Source organism: Salmo trutta, chromosome 40 (genome assembly GCF_901001165.1).
Source record: "Salmo trutta chromosome 40, fSalTru1.1, whole genome shotgun sequence".
NCBI lineage: Eukaryota > Metazoa > Chordata > Actinopteri > Salmoniformes > Salmonidae > Salmo > Salmo trutta.
In genome coordinates, this window is record NC_042996.1 from 21,157,712 (window position 1) to 21,177,087 (window position 19,376).

Genomic DNA, 19,376 nt, shown 5'->3' on the forward strand with positions numbered 1-19,376 from the left:
TGTGATGGGCTTTGTGAATCTAATACCTTGACTTTGTTGTCTTTAAGCCATTTTGCCAGAACTTTGGAAGTATGCTTGGGGTCATTGTCCATTTGGAAGACCCATTTGCGACCAAGCTTTAACTTCCTGACTGATGAGTACGATCTTTGTCCCCATGTGCATTTGCAAACCGTAGTCTGGCTTTTTTATGGCGGTTTTGGAGCAGTGGCTTCTTCCTTGCTGAGCGGCCTTTCAGGTTACGTCGATATAGGACTCGTTTTACTGTGGATATGGATACTTTTGTACTTGTTTCCTCCAGCATCTTCACAAGGTCCTTTGCTGTTATTCTGGGATTGATTGGCACTTTTCGCACCAAAGTACGTTGATCTCTAGGAGACAGAATGCATCTCCTTCCTGAGCGGTATGACAGCTGCGTGGTCCCATGGTGTTTATACTTGCGTACTATTGTTTGTACAGATGAACGTGGTACCTTCAGCATTTGGAAATTGCTCCCAAGGATGAACCAGATTTGTGGAGGTCTACAATTTTTTTTCTCAGGTCTTGGCTGATTTCTTTTGATTTTCCTATGATTTCAAGCAAAGAGGCACTGAGTGTGAAGGTAGGCCTTGAAATACATCCATAGGTACACTTCCAATTGACTCAAATGATGTCAATCAGCCTTTCAGAAGCTTCTAAAGCCATAACATAATTTTCTGGAATTTTCCAAGCTGTTTAAAGGCACAGTCAACTTAGTGTATGTAATCTTCTGACCCACAGGAATTGTGATACAGTGAATTATAAGTGAAATAATCTGTCAGTAAACAATTGTTGGAAAAATTACTGTAAGGAGTGCGCACTGGCGGCAGAGAAGTCAGGTGCAGGAGAGCAAAAACTGGGTTTCCAACGGCGCAGTTTAATAATAAAAACCACCGGAAAACATAACAAACAATAAATGGGTACAAAACCCGACGCACACCAGACATAACGTGCACAAGCACTTACAATAAACAATACCAGACAAGGACATGGGGGGAACAGAGGGTTAAATACACAACATGTAATGATGGAATTGAAACCAGGTGTGTGGGAAGACAAGACAAAACAAATGGAAAATGTAAGGTGGATCGGCAATGGCTAGAAGACCGGTGACGTCGACCGCCGAACATCGCCCAAACAAGGAGAGGGACGTTCTTCGGAGGAAGTCGTGACAATTACTTGTGTCATGGACAATGTAGATGTCCTAACAGACTTGCCAAAACTGTAGTTTGTTAACAAGAAATTTGTGGAGTGGTTGAAAAACTAGTTTTAACTAGTTCAACTTTATCATTTTGGTATCAAGTATTGTTTTTTCAAATTCTGCCTTCAAGGGTTTTCACAAAATAGAACACATGGCACTTTGCACTTTATTTTAAGGCTCTCTTCGTTGCTGTTACATTAAATGTTTACAAATCAATGTAAGAACACAAGGGCATGCTAATTTAAAAGATGTCTAGTTATTATTATTAAACTATGTCTCAATGTTGGAGTTTGCCCCTGGCTGTCCGTAAATTAAAAAAACAAGAAAATTGTGTGTCTGCTTTGCTTAATATAAGGAATTTTATATACAGCATTTACTTTTACTCAAGTATGAGGGTTGACTGCTTTTTCAACCACTGTACTTAAGTACATTTAAAACCAGATACTTTTAGACTTCTACTCAAGTAGTGTTTTACTGGGTGACTTTCACTTTGACTTGAGTCATTTCTATTAGTATAAGTAAAGTATCTTTACTGTTACTCAAGTATGACAATTGAGTACTTTTTCCACCACTGCTTTTACATAAGGGTGAAACTGAAATGTTGTCAGTTTAATGTCGCTGGTGAATAAATAATTGCAAGCATTATGTAACAAATCTGGAAAATACCTCATTTGTCTTGTCTTCGTAAATTCTACAAGATTTTTTCATTACGGTTGAATGCAAAGATAAACATTCCATCACAGGTATTTTATAAAGAATACCATATACACCTTCAAATATCGCTTGCAGAGGCCAGTCAAATAACTCTGTGGCCTTATGTCATCACCTTTAATGATGATTTACTCATGAGTGACATGCACAGGCAGTGCCTTTGTCTACACCCTGGCACCCTAAAACTCAGAATTGGACAGTGAGGATGCAGTTATAATTTCTACACATTCCACAACTATGAGGGTGAAACCATGGTATGGGTTCTTTCAACACCTATATTCATATATGCCACCTCAGACTAGTCATCTGCACCCGAGGAGCAAGAGGTCATTTTCATTAAATGGAGTGCACTAAAACGAGTGTTTTGACTAAAAAGAAAACTCCTTACAGAGACTGAGGCCAGTGTAATGTTACTCAGCTGATATGTACAGGTATGTTTTTAATCCTGTTTGTAATCCTCATCTAAACTAACCTGTGGATCAAGAGCTTTAGATCCGTCACAGAACACTCGCCTGAGGGACATTAACTTTATCACTCACTTACTCACCTCTTAACCATCCAGATCATAGGAAAGTAAGGAATCCAGAAAATGATTTGTTATGGAATGGGCCTGGGCTGTTGCCAATCCCCTACTCCAGGGATGCCGTAGTGCCGCAGGCACTACATTTTTATATTTATTTAACCAACTTTGAAGACCAGGTGGGTTTTAATTTAGGCAAACACTGAACTGGGCCCAGTTTCCCAAAAGCAGCTTAAGGCTAAGTTCATTGTTAGAACCATAGGATCCTATGGTTCTAAAATGAATATAGCCTCAAGATTCTTTTGTGAAACCGGGCCCTGATCAATTAAGTAGCTAAGTGTGGTGTAGTGGCACTACACTCACCTTGTAAATCCTCTGTGTTCTATGAGTTTCACATCCTAAAGATCACGTGTCAGGGTATTCCTTATGACAAAGACAATGGGGACATTATGCTATGCATTCTACACTACCTGAGATGGAGAATGGGATGTTACATGGTTGTACAATAGGGGTTTATAATCATCGCTACCCAGCACTGTACGCTGCCTTGTCAATACGAAAAATAAAAGACTTACCACTGTAAGTGTAATAAAATATGTCACTTTTAATAAAAACTGAACAAAATAACAAAACAATGTTAAAATGACTTGCATTAATAACACGAACGCACATTATGCATCACACACTTCATACATTATAAAGCAGCCAGACAATAGCAATTATTTACATGACATTGTTACACCAGAGGCACACCAGGGGTCAGTTTTCATGCCACACTTATATCAATAATACACAGGGGGGCACACAATGCCTTCCAGCAGATACTCATCATAAAAGGACATGTGACAGCAAGTTCTGTTAGACTGGAAATAAGAGAGGAGGACGGCTATTCAATGGTGGTGTAGATGACTTCTGAGCATCTGTTGAATGGCATCGGGCACACTTTAATAAACACACATCTTTTAAGGGCTATTGCCGTTAATTCTTCATTGCAATGACATGTAAATGTAAATCATGATATGAAAAACATGTCATATTCATTTAGTTATTGACTGTAGATAACAGACTCATCTATGGGTGCATTGCCTTTTACTAACAGAGAATAACTACTTGAGAGACAGCACAGTACATCAAATTTACTGTATGAATGTTAGGATTAAAATTGTAGGATTACATGCAGACATACAGATTAGGTCAAATGAAAGCCATTCCCTTTTTTTGTCTTAATTTCACCCACTTCAGAGTATTAGTGGTAACTACTACTAGCATCACAGCTTGCTGGAATTGAGGTAGTTACTAGATGACCTCATCACCACTCAATTCTGAATTTCTTCAGTGCTTAATTAACATTATTTGCTTACTGAAATTGTCAATTAACAAATGAGTAAATAAATCACTATGGATGTGTGGCATCCAAATATGGAGGTGTGGCATTCACAAGTTTACAGCATTATACCATGTACACTATAAGTTAACACTAGTAGAAGCAAAATTATTGAATTCTTAGAAGCATAACTAACACTCACAGTGATAACGAGTAAACATTTTGATTTATCAACATCATGACCATATTGTAAAAAAACAAATAAAAAAAACATTTTTCTGTAAATCATAGTTTTGTTATGGCTTTTCATAGTATTCAGTACTTTGAATTGAAGAAGCATTTCACATTTAACAGAGACAAAACAATTCAAACACACAGGTTTTAAAATACAAGCACATAATTTGGTCCATTTTGATAATAATACCTTACTATGATTGGCATATACAGTGAGGGAAAAAAGTATTTGATCCCCTGCTGATTTTGTACGTTTGCCCACTGACAAAGAAATGATCAGTCTATAATTTTAATGGTAGGTTTATTTGAACAGTGAGAGACAGAATAACAACAAAAAAATCCAGAAAAACGCATGTCAAAAATGTTATAAATTGATTTGCATTTTAATGAGGGAAATGGGTATTTCATCCCCTCTCAATCAGAAAGATTTCTGGCTCCCAGGTGTCTTTTATACAGATAACGAGCTGAGATTAGGAGCACACTCTTAAAGGGAGTGCTCCTAATCTCAGCTTGTTACCTGTAAAAAAGACACCTGTCCACAGAAGCAATCAATCAATCAGATTCCAAACTCTCCACCATGGCCAAGACCAAAGAGCTCTCCAAGGATGTCAGGAACAAGATTGTAGACCTACACAAGGCTGGAATGGGTTACAAGACCATCGCCAAGCAGCTTGGTGAGAAGGTGACAACAGTTGGTGTGATTATTCGCAAGTGGAAGAAACACAAAAGAACTGTCAATCTCCCTCGGCATGGGGCTCCATGCAAGATCTCACCTCGTGGAGTTGCAATGATCATGAGAACGGTGAGGAATCAGCCCAGAACTACACGGGAGGATCTTGTCAATGATCTCAAGGCAGCTGGGACCATAGTCACCAAGAAAACAATTGGTAACACACTACTCCCTGAAGGACTGAAATCCTGCAGCGCCCGCAAGGTCCCCCTGCTCAAGAATACATATACATTCCCGTCTGAAGTTTGCCAATGAATATCTGAATGACTCAGAGGACAACTGGGTGAAAGTGTTGAGGTCAGATGAGATGAAAATGGAGCTCTTTGGCATCAACTCAACTCGACGTGTTTGGAGGAGGAGGAATGCTGCCTATGACCCCAAGAACACCATTCCCACCGTCAAACATGGAGGTGGAAACATTATGCTTTGGGGGTGTTTTTCTGCTAAGGGGACAGGACAACTTCACCACATCAAAGGGACGATGGACGGGGCCATTTCCCGTCAAATCTTGGGTGAGAACTTCCTATTCCAGCATGACAATGACCCAAAAGACACGGCCAAGGCAACAAAGGAGTGGCTCAAGAAGAAGCACATTAAGGTCCTGGAGTGGCCTAGCCAGTCTCCAGACCTTAATCCCATAGAACATCTGTGGAGGGAGCTGAAGGTTCGAGTTGCCAAACGTCAGCCTCGAAACCTTAATGACTTGGAGAAGATCTGCAAAGAGGAGTGGGACAAAATCCCTCCTGAGATGTGTGCAAACCTGGTGGCCAACTACAAGAAACGTCTGACCTCTGTGATTGCCAACAAGGGTTTTGCCACCAAGTACTAAGTCATGTTTTGCAGAGGGGTCAAATACTTATTTCCCTCATTAAAATGCAAATCAATTTATAACATTTTTGACATGCGTTTTTCTGGATTTTTTTGTTGTTATTCTGTCTCTCACTGTTCAAATAAACCTACCATTAAAATTCTAGACTGATAATTTCTTTGTCAGTGGGCAAACGTACAAAATCAGCAGGGGATCAAATACTTTTTTCCCTCACTGTATGTTCAGGACAATAAATACAGTTTGAAAGTGAAAAGACAATCTTAATAATTGTTAAATGTATTTAAATCAAGTTGGAGAGCAAGATTAATTTCACCCATATTGCTGATAAAGGGACTTGAAGTGGACTTACTACAAATAAAGTATGGGGACAATATTCAATCCATGAAACAGAATTGTCATTTTTCATACCAGTCAGAAATAATACCTTAAACAGAGAATCAATTTGGGCGCAGAGACTTAAAATGTTTGCACTTAAAGTCAAAAGAATAAACTAGCCAGTCATGTGATTAGTCTGTCCTTCTCTATTATAATGAGATATGATGGGGGGGAATAATATGGACACTCAGCTAACATCAGATAGTATCGTTACCGTAGCTACAATCTGTGCATATGTGTTAGCTGAGTATTAGGTTACAGGACGACTTTGTCATTTCCTGAAGTGGATGCAAGCTATAGACAGATAAGCACATTGCAAATCATGTCTATTCTTAGGTCGACAACGCTTCAAAATTCAAACCCCAATGATCAAAAGTAAATGTAATTCTCCCAGGAATATTTTCAACCTTACAGTGTGTACAGAATTAAAGGTAACTGATCGTATAACCACTGAAGCAAAGATGTCAGAACTTCTTCTTTGTGTTATGTACATATTTTCACCTTTCAATACACAGCAAGGGAGCAGTAGTGAATCAAACGCCCAATATTAAAAAAATTGTTCATAGCGCTATTTACACTGGATAGTTCATAAAGCTTAGAACTTGGGGAAGAATTGTCTGTGATGGAAGACTTAAGATAATATTTCCGCCTTGTAAAATTGCAAATTGACAGGTACAGTATATAGCCTAAACTATTTTGACCTAATACAAGGAATTTTAATCAAAAATGACTTTGGTAATCAAAGGCCAAAGCAAAATCACAAATCATTATATACTAACTAAATCAGCCAATCAATATGTATGGGTCTATAAGACATGGCAATAGTATTTCTGTGAAATGAGACTGGCAAGATGCTAAGCATTGCTGGTGAACCTAGCTCATACACTATTATGGGTCATTTCTAAAACTGTAATATATCCTTTATCTTCCAAAGTATATCAACATCCTTGAAGTTGATAAACACATTATGACCAAAACAAAAGAATGAATCAGATGATGAACATTTGATGAAATGACAAACAGAATGCAAACTGACATCTGAACTACACCAACCAAGCAGTACAAGATGAACTATAGCCCAATTTCGTCTTTTTTTATTTGACGGATGATTCTGAGAGGTGGATGCTCTCTACCTGCCATTTATGGATAAGAACAGGAAGTAGGAAGTGGTGGACAGGAAGCTTTTGCTCTGTGGGTTGACTGAGCGCGCTCTGTAACAGATTGGTATCTTGGAGCTCTTCTGGAGGCCGATGGCTAATGGCTGATAGTAGGCGGATGGATATGAGGAGTCTGTTGAAGTTAGTCGGAGAAGAGGCTGGCGAAGGACTGCCGCAGGCTGCGGATGGTCTCTGCCTTGGCCTCGTCGTCAGTGGCGTTCCCTTTCAGGGTCTCAGTGAAGGTGTTGGTGAGCGACTGGGATTTGCTGCAAGGTGCGAAAGTGAGAGTGAGGCTGAGGCTTGAGGGGCATGTAACATGGAGATGGTGGATGTATGTGTGTGTATGTTTGCATGCATTCCTGTGTGAAGAGGGGCGAGGGGGTCATATTCTGCCAACTTTGCTACTGCAGTTTGATCAACAGAGGCTGGCCAACAGCACACACAACAGGGAATAAACTAATGCACTTTGCTCTCTAAGGCCAACAAGATTTGAACAAAGGAGCTTAATCTTAGAAGACACATGTTCATGTTTACTATAGCAAAGCCAAACGACTGTCAGCTTGGACAGAAATACAGTCAAACTTTAGTTGTGTATCCGAGCCAGGAGGTAAACTGGGCAATGGTTGTGGAGAAATCAAGTTGTAAATTGCCCAACCGACAACCCCTTTGCCATGTACAGCCAATCCACGTTGAACTAGGGAGGAGTTACGGGAGAATCAAAACTCAAGAGGTAGTTTTATCACATATTATCTGAAGGGGTGGCTGGAGCTGAGCATCCTGTAAATGCAGGCCATTTATTAACAGCCGTTAAACAGGAACAAATGTGGACATGTCAGAGATTATAATAGAGTATTTCTATACAATGTCTCCATCTAGCAGCCGTTTATGGCATCTGCACAGATCTGCTCCAAGTAGATATATTCCTAGTTTTACCCAGAAAGTAAAGATTTTAATGAAAAGACGACAGTTTAAGGTTTTCACAGAACTTTTACTAGAGGTCTTGTACATAACACAGTAGAGTTATTTACTATTCTAATTAAGCAATAAGGCCCGAGGAGGTGTGGTATATGGCCAGCATATGAAATTCTAAACTGGGTGGTTTGAGCCCTGAATGCTGATTGGCTGAAAGCCGTGGTACATCACATCGTATACCCCGGGTATGACTAAATATTTATTTTTACTGTTCTAATTACATTGGTAACCAGTTTATAAAAGCAATAAGGCACCTTGGGGATTTGTGGTATATGGCCAACATACCATGGCTCAGGGCTGTATCCAGGCACTCCGCGTTGAGTCGTGCATAAGAACAGCCCTCAGCCGTGGTATATTGGCCATATACCACACCCCCTCATGCCTTATTGCTTAATTATATTCTTCTGTTAAGTTAGTATTAGTATTACACACCCATGTTAACAGCTATGACCATGGAGATGAGATTTAAGGCATTTGACGCGTTGACTTACTTCAGTTGAGGAGGTTGTTTCTGGGAGCCGGGGCCGGTGGCGACGGGAGGTGGGATGGGTCCGGGCTGGAAGGCCTGGCTGGGAGAGGTGTTAGCTGAGCGGGCTCGCTGAGGAGAACCCTGGGCTGACTGGGAGGGAGAACTAGAGCCAGAGCGATGCCCACCTGCAGAGCGAACACACACTCGTGTTTCGTCTCAGAGACTCAAGGCACTACTATGTGTATTTCTCAACACTATCATAATATTCATCTTCACCACAACAGCAATCAATTGTTGTAGCAATCAAACTGGTGATAAGATGTCGATGGAGGTCTCTTTACCTTGGGCCCTTCTTGGCTGGGTCGTCTGTGGCTGTGAAATGAAAAGCATTGAAAATGGACAGTAATAGTGCATGATGCATGGCTGGTTTGATATACTCCCTACACAAGGGCTTATTTGAAGCAATTCTTCTTCTTTTGAGATCAAATCTAAATACTAAATTCAAATGCAAATCCATAATAGTGTTACACTCTGGAGAGGAGGTGAAAGAAATGTACCTTCACAGCGCTGGGCTGTGGTGTGTTGATCCCGAGCAGCACGCTGCACATCTTATTGATCACTAGATCAGTGATCAGCTGCCTGTCCTCCTCCACGTGCTCACCAATCAGAGGCATGGAACTGTCCATCACCTAGATGACACAGGAGAGGTACAGCAATCAGAGTGAAGAACAACAACACGGACAGTATTGGCAGGGATTCTAGACTGAGCCAATGCAAGTAAATGGGAAATTCACTGTAAATCCATTCAACGTGATTGACTTCATTCTTGCCACTAGAGAGCAGTATTGGACATCTTATTTGAGCAGCTATGCCTGATGAAGATGATGGTGAGGGGGTGAAATTCACTGCAGTTTTGATGTTAGAGCACAGTGACTGCTGATATGTGTATATGTGTATACTATAGTGTATACTGTACTATACTATAGTACTATAGGCATAAACATGAGAGATGTGACTTGTTGATGTGACATATTATTACATCAAATACATCAAAATATTACGGTCATTATTTCAGTACATTTAGTACTTATTTCATAAGTTATGGGTGGACACTGGATGTCAGGACATGGCACGGCCACATAGATAATTGACTCAACATAAACCTTTCCAACCGTAGCATTTCAACTCACAACACATGTGCTTTGTTTGAAACCATCTCCGCAAAGCATGTGGCTCTCAACCAATCCACCAGCCATGCTTTCCTCTGCATGAGAGGGTCGTGCCAATGCCGCGCCAAATGAGAACCAAAACAAACAGAGGAAAGCCTGTCTCACAGGCTGAGGGAGAGAACGGAGGGAACACTGCCAGCAGAATGCATGTGTCATGTCCCCAGAGCGGTATCAGGCCACTGCACGCATTGTGGCCAGAGCACACTGTAAACAGACAGAACTCCTTTTATCCATGTGCCCCTTGTACACAGTGTACACAGGCGAGTGTCTGTATGTATGTATGTGTGTGTGCGTGCGTGTGTGTGTCTACAAGTGTCTGTATATATGTGTGTGCGTATGTGCAGCTGGGAGAGATGGGTAGAAGGAAGAGAACTGGGCAGGTGATGTGCCTGGCAGTGTGGCCCCTTAGTCATAACTAGTGGTGTAAAGTACTTAAGTAAAAATACTTGAAAGTACTACTTAAGTTGTTTTTTGGGGTATCTGTACTTTACTATTTATAATTTTTTTTACATTATTACTTTTACTTCACTACATTCCTAAAGAAAATGATGTACTTTTTACTCCATACATTTTCCCTGACACCCAAAAGCACTTACGTCTAAGTGTTGGCGCGTGCCCCTGGCTATCGTAAACAAAAAGAAAAAAGAAAATGATGAGGTCCAGTTTGATTAATATAATGAATTTGAAATTATTTATACTTGTCCTTTTACTTTTGATACTTAAGTATATTTTAGCAATAACATTTACTTTTGATAATTGAGTATATTTAAAACCAAATACTTCTGGACTTTTACTCAAGTAGTATTTCACTGGATGACTTTCAGTTGTACTTGAGTCATTTTCTACTAAGGTATCTTTTACTTTTACTCAAGTATGACAATTGGGTACTTTTTCCACCACTGGTCATAACCATAAGGGGCTGGGACTGACTGAGCCCTGGAGGACTGGCAGCTGCAGCCGGGACCCACTGCAAGCCAGGAGCCACTTCAAACGTGGTGCAGTGGCAGCCAGAGTACCGGTTACACCCTGGTGATTTATTGGGATATAGACTCATCTAGCAGATGACAAGGCTGCAGTTAGTTGCCCTTTAGTATTAGAACATAGAGGAGAGGTGTTGTTTCCCCCCTCTTTTATTGGGCTGCACAGTGTTCTCTGCTGCTGGTCAGGACACTGTATTCTGAAATGGAAAGATTAAGGGTTAGAAATGGCGCACTTTGTACTCAGATGGGCAATACAGAAACTCCAAAGAGGCTACTGTTGTTTGATTACTTTAGCTAAGTGATTTCTATGATAGTGTGTAATGTTTATTATGTGAAATGGCAAGTGCCAGATGCATGCCTAAGTATGTGTGCCAAAATTCTCACACAGAGGTTGTTGAACTATCCATGCAAACGATTTCAGTTGAATACTGCTTGATAATAATAATACATACTTATATAGCGCTTTTCAAGGACCCAAAGTCGCTTTACAATTATAGAAATGAAAAAGAAAAACAACAGGAGTCAAATCAAAGCATCAGACTAAACAAAACATGAATAAAGAGAGGGGTGGACTCAAAGAAGGGAAAGAGTGTAATGAATCAGTGTATGGGTCGGTTGGGATTTGGATATAAACCTGGTGTAGGGTAAGGGTTAGGTGCTGCTCAGTATGGTGAAGAGAGGAGTGTCTTATTTCTTTGCTTGTACGGGTGTGTGGAGGGGGAGCCTTAAGGGTAGGCCTTGTCAAAGAGGTGGGGCTTTAGGAGAGACTGAAAGATAGTAATGGACTCTGAGTCATGGATGGCTGGAGGAAGGGAGTTCCAGAGCCTAGGAGCAACCCTGGAGAAGCCCTGTCACCGAAGTGCTACCAGGACTTGGTGTGGGTGAGGAGAGTTTTGAACCTTGAGTTGATGCTGGAGAGTTGTGAGATGCAGTCGTCAAGACGGGAGGAGATGAATGCACGTATGAGAGTTTCAGCGGCAGGACGGGAGAAGGAAGACCTGACTTTGGCAATGTTACGGAGGTGGGAGAATGAGGTTGACAGTCTGTCTTATGTGGTGGGCAAATTAGAGTTTGGAGTCCAGGATTGCGCCAAGGTTTCGTGCATGGAGGGAGGGAGAGACAGTGGTGTCGTCAATGATGAGGGTGAGGTTGCCAGCTTTGGTGAGGGTGGAGGAGGAGGTCTGTTTTATCACTGTTGAGCTTAAGAAAGTGTTGTTTTTATTGCAGAGAGGCAGGATTCAATGTGGGTCAGAGGTGGGATGAGGAGGGATTTGGTGCTGAGGTAGATCTGGGTGTCATCGGCATAGCAGTGGAAGTCAAGGTTGAAGTGACAGAGGATCTGACCAAGGGGGAGGATGTAGATGAGGAAGAGTAGGGGACCCAGCACAGAGCCCTGGGCGACACCCTCTAAAAATGCAGTCTGAAGTGTGGCCATTGAGGGAGATGTAGTGGTTCCGGGAGATGTAGATGTAGTGGTTCCGGTTTGTGAGGTATGATTGTAGCCAGTAGAGAGCAGTGCCCTCAACAAATAATAGCAACATCATATTTAGTGCTGTCAAATTTGAGTATAATGAAGCCTGTTTCTTCATGATTGTTTTCTATCCTCAGATATGGAAAGCAATGAAAGCCTATTTGTAGATGAAGGAAAAGGTCCCAATGAATTTCCCAAGAGATTAAGGTTATATCCTATATGCCATAAGTTATATGTGTAAACCTACCTACAGTGCCTATGGAAAGTATTCAGACCCCTTGACTTTTTCCACATTTTGTTACGTTACAGCCTTATTCTAAAATAGATTAAATACATTTTTTCCTCATAATCCACACACTAAATTAAAACAGGTATTTAGATGTTTTTGCAAATGTATAAAAATAAAACACAGATACCTTATTTACATAAGCATTCAGACACTTTGCTATGAAACTTGTAATTGAGCTCAGGTGCATCCCGTTTCCATTGATCATCATTGAGATGTTTCTAGAACTTGATTGGAGTCCCCCTGTGGTAAATTAAATTGATTGGATATGATTTGGAAAGGCACACACCTGTCTATATAAGGTCCCACAGTTGACAGTGCAGGTCAGAGCAAAAACCAAGCCATGAGGTTGAAGGAATTGTTCATAGAGCTCCGAGACAGGATTGTGTCGAGGCACAGATCTGGGGAAGGGTACCAAAAACATTTCTGCAGCATTGAAAGTTCCCAAGAACACAGTGTACTCCATCATTCTTAAATTGAAGAAGTTTGTAACCACCAAGACTATTCCTAGAGGTGGACGCCCGGCCAAACTGAGCAATCGGGGGAGAAGGGCCTTGGTCAGGGAGGTGACCAAGAACCCAAACCGATGATCACTCTGACAGAGCTCCAGAGTTCCTCTGTGGAGATGGGAGAACCTTCCAGAAGGAGAACCATCTCTACAACACTCCACGAATCAGGCCTTTATGGTAGAGTGGCCAGACGGAAGCCACTCCTCAGTAAAAGGCACATGACATTCCGCTTGGAGTTTGCCAAAAGGCACCTAAAGGACTCTCAGACCATGAGAAACAAGATTCTCTGGTCTGATGAAACCAAGACTGAACAAAGTACTGAGTATAGGGTCTGAATACTTATGTAAATGTGATATTTCCATTTTTATTTTTAATACATTTGCAAAAAACATTATTTTTTTTTTTGTCATTATGGGGCATTGTGTGTTGATTATGGGGTATTGTCCTCGTGCTGCTAGACCTTAGTGCTGCTTTGATACCATCGATCACCACATTCTTTTGGAGAGATTGGAAACCCACATTGGTCTACACGGACAAGTTCTGGCCTGATTTAGATCTTATCTGTCGGAAAGATATCAGTTTGTCTCTGTGGATGGTTTGTCCTCTGACAAATCAACTGTAAATTTCGGTGTTCTTCAAGGTTCCGTTTTAGGACCACTATTGTATTCACTATATATTTTACCTCTTGGAGATGTCATTCAGAAACATAATGTTAACTTTCACTGCTATGCAGATGACACACAGCTGTACATTTCGATTGAACATGGTGAAGCCCCAAAATTGCCCTCACTGGAAGCCTGTGTTTCAGACATAAGGAAGTGGATGGCTGCAAACTTTCTACTTTTAAACTCGGACAAAACAGAGATGCTTGTTCGAGGTCCCAAGAAACAAAGAGATCTTCTGTTGAATCTGACAATTAATCTCGATGGTTGTACAGTCGTCTCAAATAAAACTGTGAAGGACCTCGGACATTTTCTGTCCAAAAATGATGCAGAAAAATTCATCCATGATTTTGATTAGATTAGACTACTGCAATGCTCTACTTTCCGGCTACCCGGATAAAGCACTAAATAAACTGCAGTTAGTGCTAAATATGGCTGCTAGAATCCTGAATAGAACCAAAAAATTTGATCATATTACTCCAGTGCTAGCCTCCCTACACTGGCTTCCTGTTAAGGCAAGGGCTGATTTCAAGGTTTTACTGCTAACCTACAAAGCATTACATGGGCTTGCTCCTACCTATCTTTCTGATTTGGTCCTGCTGTACATACCTACACGTATGCTACGGTCACAAGACGCAGGCCTCCTAATTGTCCCTAGAATTTCTAAGCAAACAACTGGAGGCAGGGCTTTCTCCTATAGAGCTCCATTTTTATGGAATGGTCTGCCTACCCATGTGACAGACGCAGACTCGGTCTCAACCTTTAAGTCTTTATTGAAGACTCATCTCTTCAGTAGGTCCTATGATTGAGTGTAGTCTGGCCCAGGAGTGTGAAGGTGAACGGAAAGGCACTGGAGCAACGAACCACCCTTGCTGTCTCTGCCTGGCCAGTTCCGCCCTCTCCACTGGGATTCTCTGCCTCTAACCCTATTACAGGGGCTGAGTCACTGGCCTACTGGTGCTCTTCCATGCCGTCCCTAGGAGGGGAGCGTCACTTGAGTGGGTGGAGTCACTGACGTGGTCTTCCTGTCTGGGTTGGCGCCCCCCCTTGGGTTGTGCCGTGGCGGAGATCTTTGTGGGCTATACTCGGCCTTGTCTCAAGATGGTAGGTTGGTGGTTGAAGGTATCCCTCTAGTGGTGTGGGGGCTGTGCTTTGGCAAAGTGGGTGGGGTTATATCCTGCCTGTTTGGCCCTGTCGGTGGTATCATCGGATGGGGCCAGTGTCTCCTGACCCCTCCTGTCTCAGCCTCCAGTATTTATGCTGCAGTAGTTTATGTGTCGGGAGGCTAGGATTAGTCTGTTATATCTGGAGTATTTCTCCTGTCTTATCCAGTGTCCTGTGTGAATTTAAGTATGCTCTCTCTAATTCTCTCTTTCTTTCTTTCTTTCTCTGAAAGCTAGCCCTCTTTCTCCTAACCCTAGGACCATGCCTGAGGACTACCTGGCATGATGACTCCTTGCTGTCCCCAGTCCACCTGGCCGTACTAACCTGTTGCACCCTCGACGACCACTGTGATTACTATTATTTGACCATGCTGGTCATTTATGAACATTTGAACATCTTGGCCATGTTCTGTTATAATCTCCACCCGGCACAGCCAGAAGAGGACTGGCCACCCCTCATAGCCTGGTTCCTCTCTAGGTTTCGACCTAGGTTTTGGCCTTTCCAGGGAGTTGTTCCTAGCCACCGTGCTTCTACACCTGCATTGCTTGCTGTTTGTGGTTTTAGGCTGGGTTTCTGTACAGCACTTTGAGATATCAGCTGATGTAAGAAGGGCTATATAAATACATTTGATTTGGTTTTGGAGTCGTGCCTGGCCGTGCAGTCATGAGTGAACAGGGAGTACAGGAGGGGACTAAGCACGCACCCCTAAGGGGCCCCTGTGTTGAGCATCAGCGAGGCGGATGTGTTGTTACCTAACCTTACCACCTGGGGGCGGCCCATCAGAAAGTCCAGGATCCAGTTGCAGAGGGAGGTGTTTAGTCCCAGTGTCCTTAGCTTAGTGATGAACTTTGAGGGTACTATGGTTTAGGGTTAGGGTTAGCATTCTCACATAGGAGTTCCTTTTGTCCAGGTGGGAAAAGGGCAGTGTGGAGTGGAATAGAGATTGCATCATCTGTGGATCTGTTGGGGCGGTATGCAAATTGGAGTGGGTCTAGGGTTTCTGGGATAATGGTGTTGATGTGAGCCATGACCAGCCTTTCAGAGCACTTTATGGCTACAGATGTGAGTGCTACGGGTCGGTAGTCATTTAGGCAGGTAACCTTAGTGTTCTTGGGCACAAGCACAACGGTGGTCTGCTTAAAACATGTTGGTATTACAGACTCAGACAGGGAGAGGTTGAAAATGTCAGTGAAGACACTTGCCAGTTGGTCAGTGCATGCTTGCAGTACTCGTCCTTGCAATCCATTAGATATCGTGCACCAGCGGCCTTGTGAATGTTGACCTGTTTAAAGGTCAACATTCATGTCATTGGGCAGCTCTCGGCTGTGCTTCCCTTTGTAGTCTGTAATGGTTTGCAAGCCCTGCCACATCCGACGAGCGTCAGAGCCGGTGTAGTACGATTCGATCTTGGTCTTGTCTGTTTGATGGTTCGTTGGAGGGCATAGCAGGATTTCTTATAAGCTTCCGGGTTTGATTCCTGCTCCTTGAAAGCGGTAGCTCTAGCCTTTAGCTCAGTGCAGATGCTGCCTGTAATCCATGGCTTCTGGTTGGGGTATACGGTCACTGTGGGGATGACGTCATCGATGCACTTATTGATAAAGCCAGTGACTGATGTGGTGTACTCCTCAATGCCATCGGAGGAATCCCGGAACTTATTCCAGTCTGTGCTAGCAAAACAGTCCTGTAGCTTAGCATCTGCTTCATCTGACCACTTTTTTATTGATCTAGTCACTGGTACTTTCTGCTTTAATTTTTGCTTGTAAGCAGGGATCAGGAGGATAGAATTATGGTCAGATTTCTTTTCCTCTGGTTGCACATATAACATGCTGATAGAAATTTGGTTAAACAGATTTAAGTTTCCCTGCATTAAAGTCACTAGGAGCACTGCCTCTGGGTGAGCGTTTCCTTGTTTTCTTATGGCGCAATACAGCTCATTCAATGCTGTCTTAGTTCCAGCCTCTGACTGTGGTGGTATGTAAAACAGCTACAAAAAATACAGATGAAAACTCTCTAGGTAGATAGTGTGGTCTACAGCTTACCGTGAGATACTCTACCTCAGGCGAGCAATAGCTCAAGACTTCCTTAGATATCGTGCACCAGCTGTTTTTCACAAAAATACATAGTCCGCCGCCCCTTGTCTTACTAGACGCCACTGTTCTATCCTGCCGGTGCAGCGTATAACCAGCCAGCTTTATGTTGATAGTGTCGTCGTTCAGCCACGACTCCGTGCAGCATAAGATATTACAGTTTTGAATGTCCCGTTGGTAGTTTAATCTTCCACGTAGGTCATCTATTTTATTGTCCAAAGATTGCACGTTTGCTAGCAGAATGGAAGGAAGTGGGGGTTTATTCGATCGCCTACGAATTCTTAGAAGGAAGCCCGCCCTCTGGCCCCTTTTTCTCCCCCTCCTCTTCATGCAAATCACGGGGATCTGGGTCTGTTCCCAAGAAAGCAGTATATCGTTCGCGTCGGCCTCGTCAGACTCGTTAAAGGAAAAAAAGCATTCTGCCAGTCCGTGGTGAGTAATCACAGTCCTGATGTCCAGAAGTTATTTTCGGTCACAAGAGACAGTAGCGGCAACATTATGTACAAAATAAGTAAAAAAGTAAGTTACAAACAACGCAAATAAACAAACAAAAAACACAATCGTTTGGAGGGACGTAAAACGTCTGCCTTCTTCTCCGGCGCCGCCTTACTCTTTACATACAAGTTAGCTTATTTGTACATTTTGAATTGAAGTGTTGATTCTTTACATTTTAGTCATTTAGCAGACGCTCTTATACAGAGTGAATTACAAGAGCAACTAGGGTTAAGTGCCTTGCTCAAGGGCACCGACAGATTTTTTACCTAGTCGGCTCAGGAATTCGAACATGCAACCTTTTGTTTACTGCCACAACAATCTTAACCGCTAGCCTACCTGCCACGGTGTGGTATTTCAATTGTTTTAATTGTTAAAATATCATTTGAAATGAACTAGTGTTAATGTTGATTAATCACATATCACAATGCAGCAATAAAGAGAGGAAGGGCTTCTGTCTCTAATGTATCTGTGTTTCTGTGTTGTGTTCTCAAATGAACATTTCCTTTGTGTCTAGTTGTAAGATCTCCAATCTGTTATATTTGATTGTCACTCTCTCTCAGTATATCAGCTATGTGAATCCGTTTCGCAGCTTATCATATATCTTGCATCTCCAATGCAGCCATAGGCCTACAGTATGATGACATTACTGGCCTTATGGGCATCTGTCATTTGAAGCAGAGAATAGCTAAACTCACACATTGTTTACATGTTGAGATATGTTCTTAATTAATACCAGTAGATAATGTATTTGAGGCAAACCATATACCTGATGCCTTTTAAGTACTGACATGTACAATTGTTTAGTGTCAAACCAACCCTTGTAATTTAGTAGGTACAGTATGAAAATAAGAAGATGACAATTAGGTTACAGGAGATGAGCATTACAGGTAAAATTTCATTTTATTTAATTCATTTTCACAATGTTGCTTGCAAAATTATTGCAGTTGTTCCTATAGCTTTATTGACTCTGGATAAGCTAGCAACTGGGCCAACACAGCTAACCTTTTAGGTCAATAATATTCTGTTTTTAGTAACATTTTGTTGGCTTTATAATCGTGAGAGAAAGAGATCTAGCTAGTAGCTAGCGAGTTAGTTATACCTACTGTCACGCCCTGATCTGTTTCACCTGTCCTTGTGCTTGTCTCCACCCCCCTCCAGGTGTCACCCATCTTCCCTACTTATCCCCTGGGTATTTATACCTGTGTTTTGTCTGTCTGTGCCAGTTCGTCTTGTTTGTTCAAACCTACTAGTGTTTTGTGTCTCAGCTCCTGCTTTTTCCAGTTTCTCTTTTCTCGCCCTCCTGGTTTTGACCCTTGCCTGTCCTGACTCCGAGCCCGCCTGCCTGACCACTCTGCCTGACCCTGACCCTGATCCTGCCTGCCATCCTGTACTTTGGCCCCACTACTCTGGATTATCGACCCCTGCCTGCCTTGACCTGTCGTTTGCCTTCCCCTTTTGTTACAATAAACATTGTTACTTCTACACAGTCTGCACTTGGGTCTTACCTGAAACCTGATACAAACCTCATTGTGGCTAGCTACGTCTTGTCCCTCATGCTAGCATTTACAGCCAAATAACACTTCAGAAACTAAAAAAAAAGTCTAAGTCTAAATATTGATATGGCCAGCAATGTAGACCATTTCTCCCCCATTGCTGCAGCTTTAGCTCATCTCAAAAGAACAGAGAAATGCTGTGAAAACCAGCGTGCCACAAATGTTCTAAAATGTTTTGTCACCAGTGCTTGTTTTGTTGAATTTGTTTGTCCTCACAACTGTTGCTCCTACAAAACTAATCTGGAGCTCCGCCCAAGCAAGGTATTTGATTGGTTCGATGTGTTGCGAGGCATGACTGATTTACACCGGGTTCCGACCACTCTTTAGCTGATTTCTGCCATGGAACTTCACCAAGCTTCCTGGAATACACATAGATACTTGCTTTAAATTGCCACTCCCTGTT

General features: G+C 42.1%; 1 protein-coding gene across 1 annotated transcript in view; it reads right to left on the minus strand.

Annotated features, from left to right (window-relative positions):
* Nucleotides 1-6,070: 6,070 nt before the first annotated feature.
* LOC115180577 (synapsin-3-like) overlaps nt 6,071-19,376 on the minus strand; it is a 139,092-nt gene continuing 125,786 nt past the window's right edge. Inside the window, exons 11-14 of the mRNA XM_029742765.1 lie at nt 9,095-9,226; nt 8,879-8,909; nt 8,560-8,722; nt 6,071-7,362 (exon numbers count right to left, since the gene is read on the minus strand). Of these exons, the coding sequence (XP_029598625.1) occupies nt 7,239-7,362; nt 8,560-8,722; nt 8,879-8,909; nt 9,095-9,226 (450 nt within the window). The 3' untranslated portion in view covers nt 6,071-7,238. The remainder of the gene's footprint in view (nt 7,363-8,559; nt 8,723-8,878; nt 8,910-9,094; nt 9,227-19,376) is intronic.